General features: G+C 39.1%; 1 protein-coding gene across 1 annotated transcript in view; it reads right to left on the bottom strand.

Annotated features, from left to right (window-relative positions):
• The window catches only part of TTN (titin), a 269,934-nt gene extending 243,848 nt beyond the window's left edge, over window positions 1–26,086 (bottom strand). The window contains exons 1-20 of the mRNA XM_029934316.1: window positions 25,896–26,086; window positions 23,567–23,670; window positions 21,181–21,384; window positions 19,450–19,737; window positions 18,926–19,011; window positions 18,586–18,830; window positions 14,035–14,362; window positions 13,463–13,615; window positions 12,673–12,813; window positions 11,575–11,706; window positions 10,112–10,249; window positions 9,388–9,525; window positions 8,774–8,911; window positions 5,203–5,496; window positions 4,976–5,098; window positions 2,489–2,770; window positions 2,162–2,227; window positions 1,199–1,457; window positions 931–994; window positions 619–834 (exon numbers count right to left, since the gene is read on the bottom strand). Coding sequence (XP_029790176.1) covers window positions 619–834; window positions 931–994; window positions 1,199–1,457; window positions 2,162–2,227; window positions 2,489–2,770; window positions 4,976–5,098; window positions 5,203–5,496; window positions 8,774–8,911; window positions 9,388–9,525; window positions 10,112–10,249; window positions 11,575–11,706; window positions 12,673–12,813; window positions 13,463–13,615; window positions 14,035–14,362; window positions 18,586–18,830; window positions 18,926–19,011; window positions 19,450–19,737; window positions 21,181–21,384; window positions 23,567–23,657 — 3,386 coding nt within the window. The 5' untranslated portion in view covers window positions 23,658–23,670; window positions 25,896–26,086. The remainder of the gene's footprint in view (window positions 1–618; window positions 835–930; window positions 995–1,198; window positions 1,458–2,161; window positions 2,228–2,488; window positions 2,771–4,975; window positions 5,099–5,202; window positions 5,497–8,773; window positions 8,912–9,387; window positions 9,526–10,111; window positions 10,250–11,574; window positions 11,707–12,672; window positions 12,814–13,462; window positions 13,616–14,034; window positions 14,363–18,585; window positions 18,831–18,925; window positions 19,012–19,449; window positions 19,738–21,180; window positions 21,385–23,566; window positions 23,671–25,895) is intronic.
• Window positions 26,087–26,392: the final 306 nt, after the last annotated feature.

Genomic DNA, 26,392 nt, shown 5'->3' with positions numbered 1-26,392 from the left:
TGGGTATTTCTCTTTGTTCAGTATTTTGCTCCTTGTTTCATGTGAAGATCAAATGAATAATCACAACAATAAATTCCTTTCAAATATTTCAACTTTAAGCCTCTGGTATACTGTAGATCTTCTTATACGAGGTACATTTTTAGATGATTTGTCTCAAATTGCAGAAAATTCAAAGCCAAGTTTTACATTGACTTATAACAAATTTATCAGCATAGATTTTCACATATAACTTTCTCCTTCATTATATGACCCTTGTTCTTTTCTCTTTTAGTGACTTAATTATTAAGCATTTTTACTGAACACGGTCTTAGATGCTTTCTAGAAGAACATGTGTATGTGTGTGAAGATACACATTTTCTCTGTTTTACTAGCACTCTACACGAATCAAACTAGAGTATAAAGAAATTTATCTTCTATCCACTTTTGTCACATAGCTTTGTTTGTCAGTAAGACTTTGTGCAAAAATGTAAAAATAGCTCAAATCATACTCTGAAGTTTTCATAATAAAAGAGCCTACGTTTGGGGGATGGTGGGGTAAGTATATCCTACTTCTCTCTAGGCTTCCTTATACATATCCTACAAATCACAGAGAACTCTATCAGTCAGCCATCAACCTACCTGTATCCCGTGGTTAGAGGGACGCCGGACTTTTTCCAGTAGACGTGGGGCTTTGGATTGCCGCCAACCTGACATTCAAACACAACACTCCCACCTTCTACCAGTTTCTGGACCACTGGTTTTGTAATGAAGAAAGGAGCGGCAGGTTCTCCGGGTGCCGCTTGTTCCTCTGTGATGCTGGTATCGGTCATTACCACATCTCTTGACTCTACCAAGCTGGAAAGAGAATTCCCTTCAAATTAGCTTCTGGGCTGCAAAGGGATAGAAAAACATCAAAACCATCCTAGAACAAAAGCAAAAGAATGTTTTTACCATTTCTCTTCTGTGGTAAATTTCTCAGCCATGGTGGTTGTTTCCTTTTCAAACTCTTCTGATGCTGGAAGAAGAAAGAAGTTTCTCATTTAAGTCTGTTTTGTCGGTGACCTCTGTTTAGCATGACAGTTAAGTTGACCCCCTAACCTAGCCCCAGTTCTCACAGGGGACACCATTACGGGGTGTGCAGAAACCGTACTATGGAAAGCAGTGTCAGCTGAGAGTAAAATGGCAGGTACAGATGGGCGGGGGGAGCGTGGCCGCAAACCTTGCACAGCTAGGTAGCAGGATGTGCTGACTGTCCCAGCCTCGTTCACAGCGCTGCAAGTAAATCGCCCACTGTCTTCTGCAAAGGCTTCTCGAATCATAAGACGAGCTACTCCACTCTGGAAGGTTATCTGGAAATCAATGGAACTTTCTATTTGGTAGTCTTCCCTGTACCATGTCACTTTTGGGGATGGGTATCCAGAAATGTGGCACTCCAAGGTGACAGATTCACCTTCTATAACAGTCACATTTTTTAAGCCCTGAAGAGAGAAGAAAAAGGAAATACTGATAACATGTACCTATTCATTAATCATTTCTATAAGTTATAACAAGGGTCAGGGTTTACACATTCTGATGGCCCTAAAATGTTTTTTTAAAGGTCAAGACTCTACAAATATTAATAAAGGGACTCCCTTGCAAAGTTATTTCCTAACTTTAAATAAATGTAAGGTGTTACCAAGATCACAAGGCAGAACTATATTAACACCACTTAATTGTACCAACTCTGTACCCTCTGTTATTCTCACATTTAAATCCCAACAGGACATAAAGGTTCAGCAGCAAATGCTGCCACTTCACCAAGCTTTCCATGCTATCCCCAACTGGAAATACCCTATTCTTCCCCCATTGAGGTGCTTATCACCATCTAGATTTTGCTTGCTTATGTACATTTTCTTTAATAGCAAGGCTAAAAGTTCAAAGAGGGCTGGATAGGTCTTTAGATCTCCATAATGCTCCCAGTAATCCCTTAGACCAAATAGAAACTCATTAAGTCTGCGGACTACGTGACTGATTGTTGCCACACAGCATTCCCCCTTTTCTTGCCAGATAGTGTGTCATATTAAAATTAGCATTTGTGAACTCACTAATGCCATCTTCCAGTTTGAAAAACTAATCTTTGCATATATTAAAATTATCTAACCAGATATGCATATGGTCCAATGCAATCAACCTCTTTACTCACCGAGACCAAAGTTGGTGGAGTAACAGGGATTTCCACAGGTGCAGGTACTCTTGCTGTTTCTGTTACCTACAAATTTTACAAAAGACATTACAAAATGCCTGTGTCATAAGAGGCAATCTCCTCAACTCTTAGCACATGCAAAATTATAAAAATAATTTGAGGAAAAAGAGCTCTGCCCCACACCAGACTCAATAAAATTAGGTTGGAGCACAGTAAAGGAGAAAGGTGGGATGCCTGGCTAAGGGCTTCTGTGGCACAAACCGGCCATGTGCCTGACCCTGCTCAATAGGAATGGGTCAAGAGACAGTGTGCAATCCAGTGACTGACCTTGGTTTCACGCTCATGCAGTACTTTGTAGCGCTCTTCATGGACTGTGCCACCAGTGATGCTCACCCCTACCTCCTTTTTCACTTCAACGCCAGCTTGACTCTTGTAAGTATCTGGCGTGTCCGCGAAGGGGAACTGTGGAGAAGGGGTGGGTTCTGCTCTCACTCTGGTCTCAGCAGGCTTCACAGTGGGTGCCTTCACCGACTTGGTGATCTTCTGAGCAGAAGACGTGGCTGACAACTCTTTCTGTAACGTGGCGATAGCGCTACCGGCTATCGATGCCTAAGTGGAAACGGAACGATCTGCGTCATGGTTCAGAAGTCCATGGCCACTATCACTAACTCTGGTGGGCTGGAGTCCATTTTCTAAACTGTCTTCTGATGCTCTCATTCTCACTCTTACAGTTAATAGAAAGCCGGCTAGATATATGCTGGTTATAAAGCTCATCGTCATTTCTGCCAGTTTATAAAATACATTTGAAAATACCTTTTTTAGGCTGCCTGGGTGGCTCAGTTGGTTAAGCATCCAGACATGATCTTATCATTAGTGAGTTCAAGCCCCACATTGGGCTCTTTGCTGACAGCTTAGAGCCTGGAGCCTACCTTAGATTCTGTGTCTCCTTCTCTCTCTTTCTGCCCCTAGCTCCCCTACTCTATCTCAAAAATAAACATTAAATACAATTGCTTAGAGAATTGTATTTTAAAGCTCCTTATTTTATGCTATTATAAAGGGATGGAGGGGTTTTTCAAGCTCAGTGATGAATTTTCACTTAGCCATCCTGAAAATACTACAGTGGGAAATTCAAAATTAGAAAATTATTAAAATATTTGGTGAAATGTTTAGAGGTGCAGTAGGCATGACTTTGAGTAGATAATGAAAGAAAATGCAAAATGCTTATTGATTCATGATGTGGTTTCATCTTAGCTTGGGCAAACCATGCAGTATTTAATACATGGTAGCAGAATATTTACTATTGAAGTTTGAAAAGATGTGAGTTCTTTGTGTGCAATCTTTCATTTATGCATGTGAGAGGGTTATCATTTTTTTTTAATATTTTTACATTGTAGTACTTGTTTTGCTTGTTGGTGGTGTTTGCTTATTTAATACATTCTGTCAGCAACAGAAATTACATGCTGGTTTTTTTTTCCCCTAGGAAGTGTGTCTTGGGTTTTTCCCTTATTATTTTCTTTACTTTTTTTTCCTATTCTTTTTTTGGTGGTGGGGGTGGTTATGTTTAAATGAAGTTGCTTTTACAATACCAAAGAATTAATCATCCATTTCCTATATAAAAGGTAGCTATTTTTTGCATGGACCTCAAGTATATTGTAGTATAGAGGTGGAATTTAAGGAAAGGTATTAAGCAGGCTGTGTTTTAGCTTATGGGCAAATAATAAATTGTATCATTTATCTTGAATGTATCATAGATAAGCTGCTATATAACAATCGCCACTTCAGATAGCTGTGAAATTAGGTGATTAACTAGTTGGTACTTAACCTTCTAATTTCCGTATAAGTCTAATTACATGAAATAGAAGTTGGGGTTTTGATTTATTACTTTGCTTTCCTGTTTGGAGTGTCATTGTAACTACTGTATTGTAAATGATGGAAAATAATTGCATATGTTAAAAAAATAAATTGTGTTATATTTAAAATATTTGGTAAATTCCAAAGAACTACTTTAAAATAGTTTAAACTTGTAAAGTTTCAGCTTCAGATCTGTGTGGAAGGTAAACACAGAGACATTACAAAAATATTTTAAAGGCTATCTCTCTCTTTATATTCTGTCACTGTCTCCGGTTATTTGATTTCAGTAGTGATTTTGAGCTATTCCAAATATAGGTATTAAATATACTTTTACAATTCTTGGAAGCACACAGGATTTGTATTCTACTCTTAGATGTGCATAAGAGAAACAGTGACTAATATTAAGGGTTATTATGTGCTGTCAACTAGCTAACGTTTTTACATGTATTAACTTGTCCCAATGGCAGAGCTAATAGGAGCAGAGCTAGGACACTAATCCAAGACTGTGTGATTCCACAAGCCACCTCAACTACCTCTCTCCATCTTGTCATATTGTGTATATGATTATATGACTTCTCAGTGACTGACTGTTATATTGAATATAGGATTTCTCAATTCTGACTTCATTACTGATATATATTCACAGCTAAGTTACTCTGAAACATTCCACAGCATAAGGAAAATGAAACTGTACAATGCGCCATCTTTCACAAAATGTGACACAGAGAGAAGCTATGCAGATTTGTGTTTTCTCAGAGGGATATAATCACCTCTGCTACTCTACATTCACCCTGCTGGGCAAGTTTCAGAAGCCAAACTTCAGGGGCTTCAGAGTCTCCTATAAATAGACATCACCAAAAAGAGGCCCACAATGGCCTCCATCAAAGATACTGTACGTCACACATTAGGTACTTATTTCCTTAGAGCCAGACATTTTTTTGGTCATGCTCTTTGACTTCTTACCTCATATCCGTGTTCCGTCTTAGGAACAGAAATTTTTGAAACAGTAAAGTGAGGGCTTGCTGTGCGGGGGCGTTTATCCACATGGACTAATCTTTCAGTTGTTATATCTGTAGTTTTCTTGATCTGCATTGAAATGAGACTCAGTGACATCACTGTCCACCAGATGACCACAGCAGATAAGCTTACTTTCCCATAAATAGGGTGAAAATCCCGGGGTATAGACTCACCTGTGATGAAATGTGCATTCCCATTTGATCAGTAGTTGTGATATGAGTCTCAGTAGGAGCTTGGATCACTCTAGGCTTGACTGCTTTAGGGACAACGTGGGGCTCCGAGGCTGGACGCTGGGGGTGCTCAGCTACCTTTGTGGCAGAAATGTGCTCCTTGTATCCATACTCCAAGGTCGTCTGCTGAGCGTATGATTCTTTAGGGTGCTCGGGCTCCCTGGGCTCTCTGACCCGGGCCTGGTCTACTGCAGCAACAACTGTTGCTACAGCTTCTGCCTTTTTCCCAACGTCCACCTGGAGGCAAGGTTTCCAGGATTAATACACAATAACACCAAGTCAAGCTGGGACATGTTCTCCAAGGATAGTCATTAAGAACAGACAAATGCCTGAAGGTGTGGTAGGCAGATGGCACCGTGTTATATGGTCTGTTAATGCCTCCAGAAATGTAACGCACAGATGCGTTTAGAAACTTATTTCATTGATTATTATAATGCAATGAACACCTCATTAGGTATACACCTGTTTAATTAGACATTAAATCACACAGACACCACGTGGGACAAGATAGTATGGATATAAAATAGTAAGGAGATTTTGAGTTTTTCTAGGATTTTGTTTGAGGCAGTTAATTAGCACTTGGGAAATCAGAACTTTGGGGATGGTTATCTTCATTGATTATTTTTATTATCCTGTCAATCATTTAGTCTAGTATTGTTGCAAAGATAGCAATGATAAAAATACACTCAAAACCATCATAGACCCATCCAGAAAAATCAGTTGCTACAGAGTTGTACGACTGCATGCAAATCTGAGATAACGTGAAAGCTCATGAAACATAGTGAGCATATTATTTTTGTTATAATTCCCTAGGGATAAGAATTTTTAATCTATTAGGAAATATATTTCTTAAAAAACACAAATGAAGAGATTGTGATTAAAATGAAAGTGTTAATCGTATTTGGATTCAAGAGAACCACCTTTCACAGTGAAGTTCAATGTACTTTTCGTTATGACTGAGAGTTAAAGTGCAGAAAAAACCAGAAATGTTGTTTTCTCATTTCCATGAATCTGATTAACATAAATGAAAACACAGTCTGCAGAGGTGTTTCTTTTTTATGGAAAGCAAACTAGCTGATGTGGCTTATAAATTAGGAGTCCATGCAATGCTTGGAAATAGCATATCCTAAAAATCACATCACCGTGTCCATCACTGCTCTTTAAAAGGAATGCTGGAATGGTTTATTAATGTCCAGTTTTCTTTTCTGCTGCTGTGAATAGATTCTAGATCACAGCTGAAATGTTCAAGGATGCTACCGGTGTATCTGTTAAAATTGTTCTCTCAACCATTTAAGATATAAATGAAGTCTTTTTTTTCCAAGATGAAATTGGGCCATTAGTGATCAAGGGCTTCATTCAGTCCTTCCATCCAGTAAACCACAGACAGCCTAATCTGCCTTGAAGGACTGCAAATGCCATTTTCACTTTACCGCTGCATCTTAGAAGAAACTGTAAAATATACCCGAGTTTGTCCATCTGATCTTTTTTAAACCATATAGGCCATTAGTTGATTTTAATTTTATAAATGTTCAAAATGGTATGTTTCTGATAGATAACAGAAATATATTTAATATATATTATGTATATTTTACATAGACTAAAGATTCAAAAGAGATATAATATAAATGTAATAATTCTATATGGTAATATATCTTAAGTATATATACACTTTTAATATAAAGTCTGATATGCCATTCTATATATGTATGTGTTTGTATACACACACTTAAGATATATTATTTTGCTTGTACAGTGATTGCATTTATATTATATCTCATTTGAATCTTTCAACCAGTCTATGAGGTAATCAGATTGAGTTTTAGTTTTATTTTAACAATGAGAAAACTCAGGACCAAAGAAATGATCATTTGTCAACCAAAATGTACAAATACACAAAACTTATTCTTAATTTAAAACTTATGCAAGAAAAAAAATCTTGATTATGGGTAGGATATTTCAAGTTGGGAAAGCATCTATGTATTTTCTCCTGAGTTAATACATATCAAGTCCACACACATCTGCTGCTCGGTGGACAACCACAGGTGTGTCCTCTATGCCAGTACCACTTTTATTTCTTCGTGGACTCTAATCTCTCTCATATTTTTGGAACCTAGATCAGCAGGAAGAAGAACTGGAGCAGGAGACCCCAATTCAGACCAGTTAAATGCTGAGAACTAATTTAGGGGATGCAAAGAAGAGCGTTACTGAATCTGGTTCTTCACAACTAGAAATGCTAACTGTTGCACTGGAGGAACTGAATGGGTCTAATCAGATGTGACGTTTGTCGACCACTTCAGCAATTAAATGGCACACTAGGAACACAACGACTCATGCTGGATGAAAAGTTATGGGTGCTGATGATAAAATGGGATGAAGCAATGCTTTTCACCTCCACAGCATCAGCTTTCATCTCCTCATGAAAAAGATGCATTTGTTCTTCCTTAATAGCAAATCCTTCTCTAGTCCTTGGCAGTGTGGCTGGTTCAGTAGGTTTTGCAGTGGTAACTACTATTTTGGGTACATATATTTTCTCAGCTTCCATCCTTAGCTAATTTTTAACAACAAAAATAAGACAAAGTTATGTGATTAAGAACAAAAATTTAAATATAATCACTCATGAAGTATGTTACACATTAGAATTTCTGTTACCGACTAGATTTCTGAAAGGCTGATATGCCATTCAATATCATACTTGGGTAAGTGTTTAGAAAGTTGATCTTAAATCATGCTTTAGGAGAAAAACTAAAGATGTAGAGACAGAAAACATCACTGAGAGGAATATGGATAAGATTTAACCATGACACTAAAGAAATTCAGTTGCTCATTTCCAAATACTATATTGACAATAAGGAATAAAATTAGGTAAGTAGCTTATTTGGGGTAAATGACAGAACCACAGGGAGTTGGTTATTTCATGAAGCTTTCATAACTACAAATAAATGCCACAAATAAAGTTTCTCATGGCTAATGTGTATTCTAGTGGGAGGATTCCTTCCCCTGGATTTAATACTGCATTCTTGTTTAGCTTTAGTAGTACAGCAGGCACTATAATTTTCTCATCTTGTATTTACAGAAAGAAAAAAAGATAAACTTTCACTTGAAAAAAAGTGTTGGGTGATTTCCTGAAATAAGTTCATACTTCACAATGTAATATGTTGAATTTATGACCCCTAAAACACACATCTTCATAACAGCAAGTAAGATTCATTATTTACTCATACTTTTTTCCTTAATGTTCATGGAGTATCTTAAAGTCAGCCTGCATGCAATTTTAATCAACTTCCAAATAACTTATAGATGTTAATAATAAAAAAAAGGGAAAACAATAGTGAGGAGATCAGTGGGAGAGGAATATGTAAGTCATATTAACAATAATAATTTGTTTTTTTAGTTTCCAGTTGTTTAATCCTCTAAACAATGAATTTGGTTAATAGTGTCTTAGAAGAAATTCTTGAGATTGGGTATTAATGTATTATGAAAGAAGGGACTTCACACTTGGAATAGCAAGCGTCACCTTTCCATGAGTAACTTGGATTTGTTCTTGTCTAGTAGCCATTCCTTCTCTAGTTCTCAGTATTGTTTCTTGTTCTTGGGCTTTAGCAGTAGCAACTGCTATTGTAGATAAGGCCGTTTTCTCAGCTTCCTTTCTCATCTGATTATTACAGTAAAATCAAAGTGTCAGTTGCACAGGGCTTTAGATACACATGGTGCGACCCTTCCCACCCTCCTAGTGGGGATGCAAGATGAAGTTATTTAGGGTTAACTACACAAAAGAAGTTTGTATATATGGATTGGGAATCACAGAACTTAGAAATGTTAACAAAAAAAAAAACCACCTCTGAATGATTCTATATATTTCTTTTTAAATATCAGGCTGAAAATGCTAATCTTCATGCAAAGAATAATGGTGGAACAAAATGAGTTATAAATGTTACAGATGGATGAAAATCAAATGTGCAGATAAAACTAATGGTAATCAGTCACACATTTACCTTTCTGCTTTTAGTCTGGGATTCAGAAGGGAAAATACAGACTAATAATTCATAGCACATCAGTTAATGGTTTGCTAGAAATTAGTTTAAAGATGAATTTTTCCCAATTCAAATATTCAAATATTTCCCAATTCACCTTTTCCTGAGTTATTTGAACTTGCTCTCTTTTGGTAGTGATGCCTTCTCTAGTTCTTGATACTACATCTTGCTCTTTGATTTTGGGTGTGGCAACTATGACTTTAGGCACCACTGTTTTCCTAGTTTCTTTCATTATCTGGTCATATGATAAAAAGAAAGGTGAGAAAATGGTCATTAAATTTCATACAGCCTCTGATAAAAGAAACTGAAGTCAAAACTGTTCCCAGACATTTTAATCATGCTTAAACATATCATGTGAGTTACTTTGATAGTCCATACGTTTTTTATTTTGTAACAAGATCAAAATGAGTAGAGTCTACAAGAAAAACATGGGATCAGCAACAAGAGAATAAAGAATGCATTTCTCTTTCCCACATTTGTCTTACTACAATCCATGGGAAATTCTGGTAGAGACATAAACAACACACACTTTTGCATTTTATCAATTGACTTGAAAACTGGAATCTATTTCAATAGGAAGATATTCAAGTGAATTATCATATCCTGTTAGTAACAACCCAAAGTTGGAAAGTTAGGAATGAATAGTGGTAGTGAAAGCCGGAGAGGTGGCAAAGGGTTTGTGAGAGATTCTGATGGAGTTTTCTATTTGAGTCATGAAATGAAGGGGTGAAAAAGTGATGATTGAGACCCAGGGTGAGAATGGTGGCAGCGTGCACATGAAGTGAGGAGGAGTGAATTTCACACCCGCAGGAAGTTGTCACCTGTTCGTGAGTTATATGCATTTGGTCATGTTGTGTGGAAATTTCTTCTTGAGCTCCCAGGATTGTTTCTAGTTTTGTGGGCTCTGTGGTGGCAGCTAGCACCATGGATGCAGCAGCTGTCACAGCTTTCTGTTTTATCTGATGTTCAGAATAAAATAAAGGTTTGAGTTTCAACAGGCACAAAAGAAATGGTAAGATACCCTCACCACATTCAGAAGAATACAAAACGTTTAGTGGTGAGAAAGAATCACATTCCCATTTTAAGGGCCAACACTTAATGGTTTAAAACACAGACTTCTGTTTTCCTGAAAAATAGGCTGCTTTTCCGCCCACCTACTCCTTAGCAGATGATCCTAGAAACAGAAAAGGTCTCATCTCTGAGAATGTTGACTCGTTAGGACACCCAGTGAGAGGCCACTAGCAGGGTCAGGCTGAACTTGCCAGTAACTGGCATTGCGATGGCAGCAGGGATTTCTATGCTCTTGACTATGCCAAGTAGGGATCTTGGGCATTCAAAGTCTCTCACTATAAGGAGATGGAAATTCGTTCAGTAGCCTCTGGCCACCCATCAAAGTGTATACAGTGTTCTCAGGAGAACTTTTTATAAAGTAGCTCTGGGATCGGCAAAGAACTCGAGATCAAGATAGGTGAGTGCAGGCACCCTCCTGAACATGAAAGAATTAAAAATAGATGACACGTTAAGGTTTGAGGTCACACATGGAAGAGAAGTAGATTTTGGTGACGCAGACTGTCTTCACACGGCTCTATGGCACAAGAGCAACAAACACTTCGAGGCACTTTCTTGAAGAAGTACCAGTTGACCCTGATGTCCAGCATTTCCTAACTCCCCCTTGACATTTACTTGGAAGCGTTCATGGCTGGTGCGTATGTGTGTGCACAACAGGTCTTACAACCTAAGTGACTAAGGGCTCAGGCTATGAATTAAAAAACCGTACTGGGGGGGGACCTGATTACTGGGGGTGATGTCTATCTTCCATTTAAATATGCTCCAGAGGGAAGCCTGGGTGTCAGACTGCGGCTCAGGGCATGATCTCACGGTTCATGAGTTTGAGTCCCAAATCCTCATCAGGCTTGCTGCTGTTATCACAGAGCCTGCTTTAGATCCTCTGTCCCCATCTCTCTCTGTCCCTCCTCATTTGCACTCTCACTCTTAAAAAATAAACATTTCAAATAAGTAAATAAATATGCCCTAGAAATGCCATAGATGTGCTTTCAAACTGTTCTAACAGACAATCTCCCCACAATGGATCAATTGAGTGAAAAACTGCAATGAAAACAAAATTTCCATCACGAAAGAGTTTCAGCACTAGACAGAAAAACAACAAAAAGAAAATGCACACACAGGACTCCTCCATTTAGAGTTTTTGATCATAGGCACATGCAGCTGGCTGGAATGGGTTATTTGCCAGTGAATTACAATGTATTTACAAAATTAGACTTACTGTTTCTTGAGTTACTTGTTTTTGTTCTTGCTTTGTAGTAATTTGTCCAGTTACTCTAGTTTCTTGTTCTTTGGCTTTAGTGGTAGAAATTACTACTTTTGGTACAAATGCTTTTTCAGTTTCTTTTCTTATCTGAAATCAATGATCAGAACAAACACTTATTGTCTCCTAATCTTCGAATGGAAGTGACAAGACGTTTATTAAATATAACAAAATAGAAATGTGAAGAAAGAAGTAAAATCTTTTTCTGGAGAGATCACTAAATAAATCATTTCATTTTCCTTAAGAGGACCACACTCCTTCTCCACCCGAGCCATAATTTCCACTGCTCAGGGAGAAAAGTTGGTTTCAACACCATTAACTGAATTGGAGAGTTGCCATCATCTTTGAAAAGACTTCCCATTTTTACAAATGGATATATGGCGATACTATTCAATGTCACTTCTGTCATCTAAAGGCGATCTTAAGGAACAGGATATTAGAAGGAAAGGTCTTAGAAGTAATTTATCGGACCTTTTTATATATGAGAAATCAAGTATGGACAATTTACAATCTGCATTTATGTTATTTTTGCTTTGAAAACGTTCCTAATAATGATGGTTTGGAATATATCAAGACTTACTTTACTAAAGCTTTTGAAACATTACAGGGAGAAAGTTTTATACACATCCCAGGCAAGATGTTTTCCAAATCCTTAACCCTCTGGAGGAGACTGTTTGGATCTGGTGCCTGAGGTGTGTGTGGGGGAGGGAGGAAGCAGTTTTCCCCACTTGCCTCTTTGCTGTTCTTGGACATCATCCCTGACATTCAGGATCTCAGGGGTTAAAAGAGACTTGGAAGTTCCGCTGCACGGAGTGCCCAGGTGGGTCAGGTTGAGTCATGATCTCACAGATTTGTGAGTTGTGAGCCCTGCAGGGGGCTCTGTGCTAACAATGTGGAACCTGCTTGGGGTTCTCTCGTGCTCTCTCTCTCGCTCTCTTAAAATAAATGAATAAATAAGCCTTAAAAGAAAAAAAAGTTCATCTTCTCAAACCACCCAGCTGGCTCCACTGGCCAAAAGCCCAACCAATTTTTTTTTTTTAAAGAAAACATTCTCACCTGTTCATGAGTTACGTGCACCTGCTCTTGTTTTGTCGTAATTACTTCTCTGGTTCTTGATTTTAATTCTTGCTCCTTGGCTTTATCGGCGGCCACTACTACTTTAGTTACAGCAGTCTTCTTCTCTGCCTCCTTTTTTATCTGAGTTTCAGAGGGAAAAGGAAGGAAATAGTTTCATGCACCTTATATAAAAAGTTACAATAATAAATTGGGATAAAGATATAAATGTCACACAAGAGAGGATAAGGAGAAAAGCTAGAGTGATTTTCAACTATAAAAAAAATCTGTTCAAATAGGAGGTGGGAAATCATCCTGGATTTATAATACTTTTCAGTCACGAATCAAGTGCCACATTTGTTTTGAGTAAAGTAAAAGCAAAGGTCCCTCGGGGAGGCTTAGAGAAAGAAAGGTAATGTTTCCCCTGCCATAGTGCTTTCTGCGCCTGGCTTTTAGAACAACTGAGCTCTGGACTGACGTGCCTAGAACTAGAGTAATAAATGCACATACACTCCTCTTTGTTTGGCTGACTTTCTGGGCCACCCTTTGCCTATCTTGACGCAGGACGACTTTGATACTTTGAATTCCTTCTCTGGCCTCTGGTACCCAGTTTCTAATTGTTAACTCCTGTGTGTCTACCTGCCGGACACAGTCAGGTACTTCTCTCTTGAGCACCCTTGGAATCTCAGGCGATCTATTGCTCAGAAAGTCCTAGAAGCCTGGGCCACACTGGAGCGCTGGTTTGCCACGGGACCGCTGCATGCAAAGCCCTCTCTGGCTGCCGCGGGCATACCTGTTCTGGAGCAGGTGGGATGTGCATGGCAGTCGTGGTTGTCCTCTGAGCAGTCTGCTCTACAGCGCTGATGACTGGTTCTCTCACTCTGGCCATATCAACAGCAGCAACAACAGTCGCAACAGCCGCACTTTTATCAGTTTCTTGTTTCACCTGGATTGGAAATGACCAAGTGCCTTTTTAAAACGACACGCCCAACTGCTGGCCGGTTAGCTCAGTCGGTTAGAGCGTGGTGCTAATAAAGCGACACGCCCAGCAGCGTATACGAAAGTGCAACGGAAAGGAGCTGCTCCAGAAAAGCACTCATGGGGTAAGCGTTTGTCATTGCCAAGAGAGATGGGGCATGCGTCGTTAAACCCTGCCTTTTATGAAAACCTCGAAGATTAGAGCCTTTATCCCAATTAAAAATGATTTCACAAAGCATGAGCCACCTCTGGTCTTCAGTTTCTGTTCTGCTCCTATGTGCATGTGCACTTCCCCTCTAACCTATCCAGCAGTTTCGCGGCGGGGTTCTGGCTGGAGAAAGCAGCTGTGAGAGGAAGACCGAGGACATAAGACAGCTCTGACAGTACCTCTGCAGCACCGGCGGCCACAGCCCCTGCCGCGAAGGCAGCACTGGCCGACACGCTGGCGGCGGCGCCCGCTCCTCCGCTGATAGTCACTTGCTCCTGGATCCCGTATCTCCCTTCCCATCTCTCTTCTCTTCTGATCTGTTCTGATCTCGTCACCATGGTTTCTCTCATCTCAGCCTCGGACGAGGCCACGTAGCCCTCTTGCTTCCAAGGGGGAGGCACTTCGGGGCCTGGGGCCATGCCGGGGGTCGGAGTCTTCCGGACGAGTAATGGAGACTTAACAGATCTGATGGGAGACGTGGAGATCCTCCCGGCTGGAGACACCGACCTGAAAACCCAAGGGCAGAGGTCAAGAATGGCAAGACCGAGAACTCCTCTCCGGGTCATCAGATTTGAATAATGGGAGGAAAATCTGGAAGTATTTAAGGCAGAGTTTAAAAACCTGTGCCTCAGTAACCTACTCAGAGGCAAATAATGTACTTGATTGAAAGTAATGTGTTTTGAATCTCAGTAAGCCTTACTCTTATCTGCTGTAACTCCATAAGAGAATCAGACTGAATTCGAAGCTAAAGAATTCTGTGCCCTGCCCCACCTTTTTACCATTTAAAAAAGCCATGGCGGCAGAAGGTCTTGAAATACAGCCAAGAAAGGACATGGTGAATACGGCAATCAGAACTCTAAATTCTTTACACTCTGAATTCTGGTGGGTGAGAACATGTCAGACAGGTGTTAAACAAAGAAAGGTGTCTGTAACCAAATTGCTTGTGCAATTAATTCTAAGCTAAATAAGCTACACCTTTTTTCCTGCCCTGAGGATCTCTCATGGTTTTCACATTCCCACAGACCTGTGAAGCCCCTGGCCAGGAGAAGTCTTCTTGGTACTCGACTTCCAGAGTGTTTTGGGGCATAGACTGTGCAATGCACTTTGAAAACTGCCATTCTGGCCAAAAGGTGTTGTGAGCAGCTCTTCTTAATGTTCTACATGTTTACCTTCATGCTCATTTTATTGGACTATGGAATTCTTCTAATATCCATGTAGCTACTGTGGTAACTGGCTATTTTGAAATCTAAGGCTTCCACAGGTTTTTCTAATTAAATGGATAAAGTGCTTCTTCTAAAATAGTTTTCATTGCTTTTCATGTATATCCAAATGCAATAGCATCATTTGAAGAATCCAGGTGCTGAATCCTGGCATTTGCAGCCAAAAAAGATAGTCCCTGATCTACAGCAATAATTCTATGGTATGGGTTGGCCAACTATTTGAAGATAGTTTTCAGAATTTAATTCTTGATCAATTCTTAATTTTTCCCTCTAGGTGGCAGTATTGCCTTATCATTGAATTATAACTACTACCTATAGAAATATGTTTATAAAGCTCTCTGGCATTAACTTACACTGATCATAAATGAAACAACTGTTCTAATTAAGGTTGAAGATACAGTTGATATCTGCTCTAAATTACAGAGTAACTTAATAGTACGCTAAAGTATTAACCAGTTTTATGAGGAAATGTTTAGTCATTTTCTTGAAGAAGGTGATTTTCTTGGTGAAAATCAATTTACGTTTTATAAATGAGTTGTAATCAACTAAAGGGAAACCTGGAGGAACATGTCTCTATTTTAAAAGTGACTGCCTTAGAAATATAACAAAGACCGGTTTAGAATAATGTAGCGTCTACCCCAACTGATGAAAAGCAAAGTGACATGTTCCAAGTTTCAACCTGTGCCTTACTCTCGCTGTTCATCATAAAGTGGACTTATTTCAAAAAGAGTTAAAGACATGATTAGCATGACATGAGTGATTAGCAGCAGGCTGCAGGTAAGCCCGTAACTGTGAAAAATCAATGTAATTTGAGTCATTCTGGGAAAGTGCTTATTTTTGCTCTTACAATAAAAAATAATCACCTGGTCACAGCTAGATACATGTACCTTATTCAACAAAATATGTTTGCCTTACTCTACAACAAAAATCAAGATTAAACCATTAGGTATTTTAGGAAGTAGTCTATCTTGGATAACCATTATTTTCCCCACAAATTGCTATTTTTATTTCTTACTTTAAAGCAAATTTCAGGGACCAAGTAATGGGGATTGTTATTAATGAACTGCCAGAACTGCAAAGACAGTCAAAACGGTCCATGGAATCAGGGAAACTCTGTAATTTTCAATGACCCTTAGGCTTGGATTAAAAATACAGTGAGGTTGTTATCTCCCCCAGATATTTGGCCTGTCTTGTGATTTCATGGTGTGCAAACTCGGAGCTAGCCTGAGACAGAACTCTTTATTTATTTGATAGCTACACACGTCTTTAAAACTGAGCTTTTTGTTCAGTCTTCACATTAGTATATGCCATTATCTTTAATTTTCAAAGTGGCCAATATAATAAAATTTGGAAAATATCTAGCATTTTTCATATATTTATTAGACATGTACGTTGTCTCTTGTGTGAAATGCTTGTCTTTGTTCATTTTTTCCTCCATTTGTGTTGCTTATTTATAGTCTTTAAAAATTACTTTGTTGGGGGGGATGCCTGGTGGCTCAGTCAGTTAAGCATTCGACTTTGGCTCAAGTCGTGATCTGAGTGCATGGTTTCAAGCCCCATGTCAAGTCCACACTCAGGGTGGGGCTTGCTGAGGTTTCTGTCTCCCTCTCTGCCCCTCCCCCACGCACGCTTTCTCTCAAAGTAAAAAAGCTTAAAAATATAATTTGTGGGAGCTTTTTAATTCATCTGATACTTAGTCCTTTGTCATAAATGTTGTAACCATGTCCCCCCTAGATCTACTGTTTGCATTTTGCTTCTCTCTGGGGTCTTATTGGCGTCCACATATACAGGTTACGCACTGGTTTTGGCTTGTCCCATTGATAGTGTAGCTGTCGTATATTTGATATAATACTTTTATGGCAGAAGTAATGAAATACATTGAGGAAGAGGCACTTTTAGAATATTTTCACAAATGCACTGTTTGGTTTAACAATGACCTTACTTTTGCTGTACATACATTCCTATTTTTATGTAATTGAAACTCTAAATCTATTTTTAGAAGCTCTTCCCCACAAATCTTTCCCCAAATACTTTCACTTTTTTAGTTTTTATTTTTTAATGTAGCTTTTTTAGTCAGGCTGAGATTCATTTTGTGCATGGTGTGAGGTAGAGATGAATACTTGTTTTCTTCCAAATGGATAGCTAATCAGGTCAGCATTCTTTATTGAGTAAAATATCCTTTCCCCCACCGACATGAAAAGTTAGTTTGATTAAAAATGGAACTTCCAGATACTTGAATCTATGTCTAGATGTTCTGCTCTGCTTCCCTATGTGGTTTCTACTCACTGACCAATGCCATACTGTTTTGATTGTGGTAACTTAAATACGTTTGAATATGTTTAGATCAACTGTCTGACTATTTTCCTGTAAAAATTTTTCTTGGCAAGGGGATTTTCTCTACATTAAAAACAATAATAGGGGAGCCTGGGTGGCTCAGTCAGTTAAACGCCTGACTCAGTTTTGGCTCAGGTCATGATCTCACGATGGGAGCCTGCTTGGGATTCTCTCTCTCCCTCTCTCTCTGCGCCTCCCCTGCTCGTGCTCTGTCTCTCTCAAAACAAAATAAACATTAAAAAAAATTTTAAATCATACAAATTGGCTAAGAACACTTTTCTAATTCACTCAAAATTGTGTATGTTTTTCTGTCCATCAGATTTTAAACTTCAGCAGGTTAAGCCAAATTCCAAAGTTTCAAATTTGTTATGGATAATATACACTTGATTATATAAGTTCTGAGCCCTGATGATATATGCTCACCTTCTAAAATACCTCCATATTAACTAAGCATAGAAACCCATTTTATTTTCTACATAAAATGACATAAACATATGCAAAATATTTAGAAGACTTTACTTATTATTAGAGCATAAGAACACTTGTATAATTATTTCCTATTTACAAGGTACCTTTAATTATCTCACTGGTCTTCACAACACACCTTGAGATCATTCTTACCTTGATTTTCTTTAATTTACAAATGGCATGACTAAGATTTAAGCAAATTATTTAACTTCTTTAGCTTCACTGGACTTGCCTATCTATAAAATTAGGAATGTTAATCCTTAGAGGTTGCTATGACTATTTAATGAGATAATATATATAGAATGCCAATCAAATGTCTGATCGAGAGAAAGTGATCAATATATAGTAGCGGCCGTTTTATTGTTCCAATTATTTCCCAAAGTCCCATTGTTAGCAAGTGATCAGGTTGCTTGAACATCAGGCTTCCAGTCCTAAATTCTGTGCTCTGTTTGTTTCACTGCTTTCTCTTGGCCCCTAAAGCAGACATTTGTTCAATGGAATACAAATAGGAATTCCGAAGTGGAGTTCATAAACTCTTCCAATTTACCTGTGGACAGTGAGGATTTGTGAAAATCATATTCAGCACCTTTAGTCTTACCTCCTTTACCACGTGCTACATTTTTTATTGCTTCCTTCTGTTTCTTTTCTTACTGGGTGAAACCTAATTCAAAAACGCACAGTGACTTGCTCTCCTTTGAAAGGCCTTACCTGACGGGAGACGGGGTTGGTGCCCGCACGTGTCTGACCGGGGACGGGGAGTGTCTGATCGGCGATGGAGACTGCTGTCGGGCCAACTGTGCTTTGGCAGCAATGGACGGCGGGGTGGGAGACCTTGACTTTGGCTTAGGAGGTATCCTGGGAGGTGTTTTATGTGGCAGCTGTTGCCCAGCGGCACCGTCTATGACCATCTCAACTGTTGCAATTGATCTGGCATCAAAGTGGGCTTCAATCTTCTGTAAAAGGTGAAAACAAAGCCCATGTTGAGGAGGAATAGTTGGTGAAGCAACAATCTGAAATCGGTTTGAAAACCGATAGTAGAGAAAAATACCTTTTCAATTCGGGTTTGTCTTGTTTCTGAAATCTGAGCAGTCGAAACAATTGTCTTTGTCTTTTTAGCGGGTACTACTTCTTCACCTGTCAGAGGGAAAGACATGTTTAGAAGCGAGGCAGGGAGACCCATTTCTAAAGAGATCATGTTAATTCTGACTACGAAGTCAATAAATTTTTCTAGGTATCTCGATGGAGAAAAATGCATAAAGTTTTGGACTTTGCGTTAATATAAATTAGGTTTTTAACATACAATATGTTCATTATTAGATAAGAATTGACTTAGAACTATTTTTTTTTCAAATCCATTATTGGTCAATAATCTGAAAACATAGATGACTCAATTGAAAGACTTTCTAGTTCCTAGTGGGCTTACTAAGCACAGATGGCTTCAATGATTATGAGCTCCTGCTTGGAATCTCAGACTTTTCATGTTTCTTGAAAAGCCTGCTTTGGTTTCAGCTCTCAGGTTCCTCAAGCCTCGGGCTCTGCTTTCCTCCCCGTTGCTCAATCTCCAGCACCCACCTTGAACCAGCAATTCGGCAGTCGAAGTAGCCCTTCCAACGCTATTGGTGGCATTTACTGAATAGGTCCCGGAGTCTTCAGGGTATGCTTCCGCAATCAGTAAGCTGTAGAGGTCGCCTTCTTGTGAAATTTGGAAATCAAGGGAGCTCTGAATTTCGGCTCCGTCCCGGTAGAACTTCACCACAGGTGTAGGGATTCCGGTCACTCTCACTTGGAGTCGCACTTGGCTTCCCTGTCTCACGGTCATGCTCTGCAGCCGTTGAACAAAGTTGGGCGGTGCTGTCTCCGCTGCGGGGGGAGGAAAGTCAGGACTGCAGGCCTGGGCATTCCCAAAGGGTTATTTTTAAACAGTCGCAGCTCTGTTTCCAAAATGAGGCGATGCCTCTCTGAACCAACCAACCTTGACTGTCCTTGAGCCCCGCTCATGCATATGACAGCCAAAAAGGAGCCAGAAGATGGCAGAAGGCGATCCCACCACCACGTTTCATTGTACTTGCTTTGTTCTGTTTGGCAGTTCGAGGCCACCACCATTTTTTGGTTTTTGTTTTAAGAAAAAGCCTAGATCTTGTCATATGACATTTTTAGAGCATCTTTTGAACACTTCTTCCCAACCTCACATCTACCACTATATTAACATTTTACGATAATTTTGCATATTCCAGTAAGTTGTATTAAAATGAATCCCAATGGCTGGTTTCATAGTGTACCTGTGACTTATAATAGTTAAATTTTAATTTAATGTTAAAAATCCTAAATTTTCTCCAAATTGATCAGTAGTCAAGTAACCCAGATATTTGCTTGCATTTATAATGTTAAACTAAATAGTGACATGATTTAATGTTAGTTATGCTACAGAGAGGTGATTATTTGGTTGATTATGTTGAAAGAAATTTTTAGGAATGTGACGAGAGCATGGGATTAATTTTGACGTGTTTTTGAACAGTAAACAATTTGTCACCCCTGTGCATTTTCCATTTCTGAATTTTCCGCATACGTTAAAGTTCACACACGATGTTTCCTGATGCACCTTGTGTTTAGATCAATAACAGTCCTATACTTGAATGTGCTGGTGGTATAGCTTATTGGAGAATCATATATAACGTTATGTAGCTGGTTATGCAGATACTGTTTCTAGTGTGTAAAGTAATGTGATGTTTTCTGTATTAATGTCTTACCAGGAAATAAAGGATGGAGGAAAATGACAGAGATCATGGTTAGCAGTAACATTTCTGAGGAAACCATGTCATGCATTTGCCTTTTACTGTGTAATGTCTACTGTGTACTATTATTAGAAATGGAAAGTATGTGAAACACTATTGGACTTTATAGATGAGAGCAGTTTTCTTAAATAGGTGGTCTGTGAAGACTTGCAGCAGAATCCTCTAGGAGCTTGTTAAAGCGTGAATTCTTGGTGATGTACCTATTCGCTTAGTAGGCTTATAAACAAGGCTTTAAGCCTTTCTACTTGCTCAGAAACATGGTTTTTAATATTTCCTTAATATACTCTTGAGTACAGGAAATGTTCTCAGCCACTTCTGTGCTGTATTTTGAGAGGAAAATTAAATTTTGCGTGGCAAACGACTCTGCTATCAATTGAGCCTCCAGGGGGCCCCTCTCTAGATTTTAGCTGTGTCTACTTGCCCCTCAGGAGCTCTTTCTGGACCTCCTCCTCCAGGGGCCGGAGAGGCCCTGGGGGCGGGACAGAGGGCAGGCTTGTCCCCTCCAGCCTACCTGTCACGAGAAGCTCAGCAGTACTAGTCGCTTGTCCAGATCCGTTGGTGGCTCTCAGGGAGAATCTTCCACTGTTGGCTTTAGTCACGGCGGGGATCGTCAGTCTAGCGCGGCCATCGCTGAAGGAGATCTGCACGCCGGGCAGAGTGGAAGTGGAAATTGCCTGGCCATCCCTAAACCAGCTCACCTCAGGAACTGGGAAACCTGGAGCAGAAACACAGTTCATCTTTATGTTGGAGTGGGGTCCTGCCAAGTCCTCTGCTCTGTGCGGCTCTGCTCCCCTTCTTGTCCTAAGGGTCTGAGCTTTCCAGAGTAGAAGGCCATTAAACGATAAGGAAAACCTGACAGCCACACAATGAGAGGGTCAACTTGCAGACAACCAGGGAGGTCTGTGGGTTCATGCAGAGGTCAATACCTTCGTTTAATAGGGAAGGAGACTGAGACCGAAAGAGGCTCAGTGTTTTTTCCAGGGTCCCTCAGCCAGCAGTGGCACATGGAGGATTTGGAATTTCCACCTCCTGCCCTCCTATCCCAGGATCTCCCTGATGCAATTTAATATACGCCATTAAAATCAAGAAAGGGATTTATAGAGGTGCAGAGCCAAGGAAACTTTGAAATAAAAAGTGACTGTTGTCCTTTTCAAAAAGAAACAAGGAGCAAAAGCAGCAAAGGGTCTGAAAGCGCTGCCTAGCAAGCACGAGAGGGCAAGCCCTTCTGCGTCTGCCCTGTGTGGCTGCAGGGACACATCTCCCAGAACTCTCCTGCCTTTCCAATGTATAATCAGCAAAAAATGCCAAAGTGCAGAGATAGAGGTGGGTTCTCTTATAAAAGACACAAAGCCAAACCTAGTCTTACAGAACAACATGTACACTTGAAATTGCGGGTAGAGAAGCCAAATTCTCTTCAATTGCCACAAATTGTGGAGCTAAGAACCAGGTGTACGTAGTTTGATATTTTAAGGATGGTAACATTCTGTACATTCAGAGGGCATGAGGCAAATTCAAATGGTTTATTTTTTTTACATTAAACTGTGAGGTAGAGAAAACCAAGAGAACATTTGTTTTGTTGTCCTTACATGAACCAATCTCCCACCATGGCCAAGTGAATAGTTTATTTGACTAATTCATGAATATCAAATATCTTCGGTGCTGCTTTCCTGAGAACTTATTAGCATGGACTGTGAAGGAATAAGAAGCTAAAGGAGAAGCAAGATCCCACGAACTTCACAAACAGGCAAAATTCCCACTGATGCCAACTGTGTTCAGCTCAGTTCCAGAGTTACTGAGCATTACAAGATAAATAAGGGTATTATTGTAAAGTCAGAGTCTATCATGCATGGGAAGAATGGAGTTGGTCTCTATATGCATACACAATGGAAAATGAAGAATGACTAGAGGATATTTGTGCAATGTAAAGGTCTTTTCCAGTTAGGAATAAGATTGTTGCATAAAATAGAAAAACAAAAGGAAAGAGAAAGGAAAAGAAAATCTGATTTTATATCTTTATTATAAGCCAAAAAATAGAAAAAGAAGGATAGTGCACCATGAAGGTACATCAAGCTTGACTTTTAATTAATCCATATAATTTTATATGACCAGTTATGATATTGCAGACAATATTGATTAAAGAAGAGTTTGTAGATTACTCTCATTTTTCCCCCAGAAGATCGTAAGTCCCAGCAATCATGCACATTTTTTAGAACCAACTCTACAATGAGTGATGAAGAAGAAAAAGGAGGAAAAAAACAAGAAGAACTTTCTTTTAAATTAAATTTGAAAGTCAATGTTTGTTCTTCTTTAATATACAGACCAGAGTGGCATATATTATTTTTTGTTGTCACTTACAAAAGATTGAAAAATATTTTAATTCACTCGAATCACTTAATGAAGATTGAAAATACAAGAATAAAATAATAAGGAGTTAGCTCAACACTGACAGTTTCTGCTTGTTATAAAGCTCAATGTAGGGTTATTTCCCATTGTCTGGCACAGAGCAGTCCGCCCCAGGCTACCTGCCCCTGGGCTGCCGGCCGGCCCCCTGCTGGGGCTTCAGTTCTCGGCTTTCAGTCTGGCTCTGCAGCTGAACCCAAATATAGAATGACCAAATTTGGTCGTACTTAGCTGCTGGGTTCTGACAGCAATTTTAATCCAATGCTAATTATTTTGCTCTGTGGAATTATAAATATGAATAAAACATTTTCAAGCCATTATATTGTCAGATTTTGTCAGTACTCTGTGAACGGTATACCCTTATAATGGCCCTTTCATACAGTTGGACCAATTTTACAAAGTGAAAACAGGGATTAAACTCTGTGTCGAGTTGTACAGCCAAGTTAAGGTACTGGGGAGGAGACAGACAAGAGGAAAGTGTGAAGGTGTGAGCTTACCACTAATGTGAGCCTCAAAGGTTGCGGTACTACCCTCCAGTACCACAACGCTTTGTAACGGCTGCTTAAACGTCGGTGCTTGAGTGGTCATCTTTTTAGGCACTCTGAAAAGGAACAGAAGATAAGTTAGAATGTCACAGCTAAGGGCTACTCTGGAGCTCTTTTGTAGATGGCAGCGACATACATTTTCAAAGAGATTGCTCCTTAGGTCATCTGTGGGCCCACAGTGATGGATAGCCCTTCTCCATTGTGGCTTGAATTTGGCCTCAGGCCCCTGAATTGACCTGAAGCCTAACAGTGAAGCACTGGGTGTTATATGGAAACCAATTTGACAATAAACTATTATATGAAAAAAAAAGTCTGAAGAGAAATGGGAAAAAACTTTAAGAGAGCAGAGCAAGGAGTGTCCTCTAGTGGTCAAAGAGGGAAATTCAGTCTTACCAAAGATGGGACACCTAGGTGAGAGACAGAAAGAGGGAAAGCTGGAATACATGGGGGTAGAGAACAACAATAAAAGACGTGTGGAACGAATAGAATGAATCTGTGCATCAGTTCAATGGTTGAGACAATTATTAAAAAAATTCCTTCCTTCCAATATCTTTCAATCACTCTACATACATAAAATTGACCTAATTTTAGGCAGCGTTACTTTAGGTAATCTTGGTGGCTAGTTAAAATAATCTCCAACACTAAAAATTTGAACTTTGCAATTCTTTCCTTACATGGAAAGTTCTGGAAAGTCTTCGTGACTGTGCAAACATTTCACAGACAGCACATAGTGCAATCTATTTCTAATATTTCTTCATAATGTAACTGTTCAATAAATGTTGCTACTGCTGAACCAAATGGGAACATTTAAACTCATGTGAGTAGGCCAACTTTTATATAGATTTGAAAGAAAAATACTATCCTAACTTGAATACTTAATAAGGAACAAGGTACAAACCTGAAAAATGAAACGCTGGTGTGAAATATAAACGGAGTCCCATGTTTTCTTAACAAAAATATCCAAAACCAAAGAAATGAATATGAAATTTGCAGGTAAGTCCTTTTTAGTGGAAGAAAGTACTTTGCCCATCAGTTCCAGAGAGATTTTGTGAAGAATTTTCTGATGCATAAATACCTTACTATTCAATTGTCTGTTACTTCATTATTGCTTTTCACAAAATTTCCTGCTCACTAACACTTTATGGAACAATTATTTTCCTAGTAATAATTCTGTACCTTATTGTAACATTTTCTTTCTTAGTTAAAAGAAAATGAAACTAGAATTCTGAGCCAATAAAATTTACATTTGGAAAACTCAAATAATATCCAAAAGTTTTTGTTAATCTTTTGCCAAGAACTCCATATGGCATATTATGTTGAGGACAAATAACTTTTTGTGTCTAACTTCCTCTGTTTACAACCTAGTGCATCTTCTAAAAATAGCTGTATTCATTTACACCATTTATGTATTATATACCAATGTGTTTACAGGCATTTATAATTAGTAATCTAAACCCAGGAAGATTGGAAGTCAAAAGGTATTTATATTAAAAATCTCTAAAATACTATTTCTTACCCTTAACAGCAACATTTAGCACATATCATATAATTTGCTTATCATCTGAATTAAAATACATAATGAGATTCTGAGTCTTTCCTAAAACAATTTTATAGCATTTCCCCCCAAATTTCTAAATATGTCACAATTATCTTGTCTAAATTGGTCTTTTATTCCTTTGGATAGGAAACTTTAGTCCCTTTAGCACTTGCTCTTGAAAGGCCTTTGTGTAATTAGGGCTGAAGGTATGCATCTAAAATGTCATGCTCCCAAAATAAACTCTCCGATGTTGACTGACAGCAGGCAAGTGTTTTGTCACTGTCCACAACTGATACCTCAGCAGTTGATTCCCTTAAAAAGTCATCAGGGTGTAGCTGATACCACATGCATTTTATCAGAGCTATTCTTGGTGTGTCTCACTTTATCACTGAGTAATATAACCTTGAACAGTCTCAACAGACAAAGAGTCTATAACAGAAACAAACACTTCAATAACCATTTCAACCCCAACTTTAACACTTTGAGAGTATAGGTAGATTTAAACAATTTGAATCATCGGCCGTGCTGATATGCTACAGCATTGAACTTTTTAAAGAAAATGGACTCAAATAATTTAAATTCAAATTCAAATAATTCATATAACAGATTGGTAACAGCGACAAGTAGTTAGGCAAACACCTCTGCATCTGCATGTCAGAACGAAAGTTCTAATTGGGAACTAGAAATCAATAAGGAAGGGACGCTACTGTTTAAAAAAAAAAAAAAAGTAAAGATGCCGCTCACCTGATTTCTCAAGAGTGCCCAAAAAGGGTGGGACTAAGCCCAAGGTTGCTTCTGAAACGACGTCCTATCTAGAGTTGGTTTTCTCGACCATCTCCGACATGAATCGGTGAGCCTCTAAACTTAAAAACAAAACTACACAGTCAAGACTGTGCAGTTTTGTTTTTCTATGCAATCCCTACACCCGAGGCGAGGCTGGGAATGCACGACTGCTCAAGAGCCAGGGCTGGGCTCTGCCCTTTTATTTACCAGATCTGCTGACAGCCCCACATCCCTAGAGCAGGGCCCTGGGTGATTGGCTGTCTCCGGAAAGCATGATGGGAGAGGGACCTATTTGGTGGTGTCACAGACCACCTGTTCTTCTGATTGGCAGTGCTAAATTTAGCACCTCAAAAGAGGCTTTACCAAGGAAATGGAACTGTATTTAAAGAATAACTGTATTGAGGCTGAGAGAAAAACATTTGTTAACATCTGCAAACGCTGATCTGAAACTTTGTGAC

Source organism: Suricata suricatta, chromosome 3 (assembly GCF_006229205.1).
Source record: "Suricata suricatta isolate VVHF042 chromosome 3, meerkat_22Aug2017_6uvM2_HiC, whole genome shotgun sequence".
NCBI lineage: Eukaryota > Metazoa > Chordata > Mammalia > Carnivora > Herpestidae > Suricata > Suricata suricatta.
Note: the sequence above shows the minus strand (reverse complement) of the source record. Positions and strands in the feature narration are given on the sequence as shown.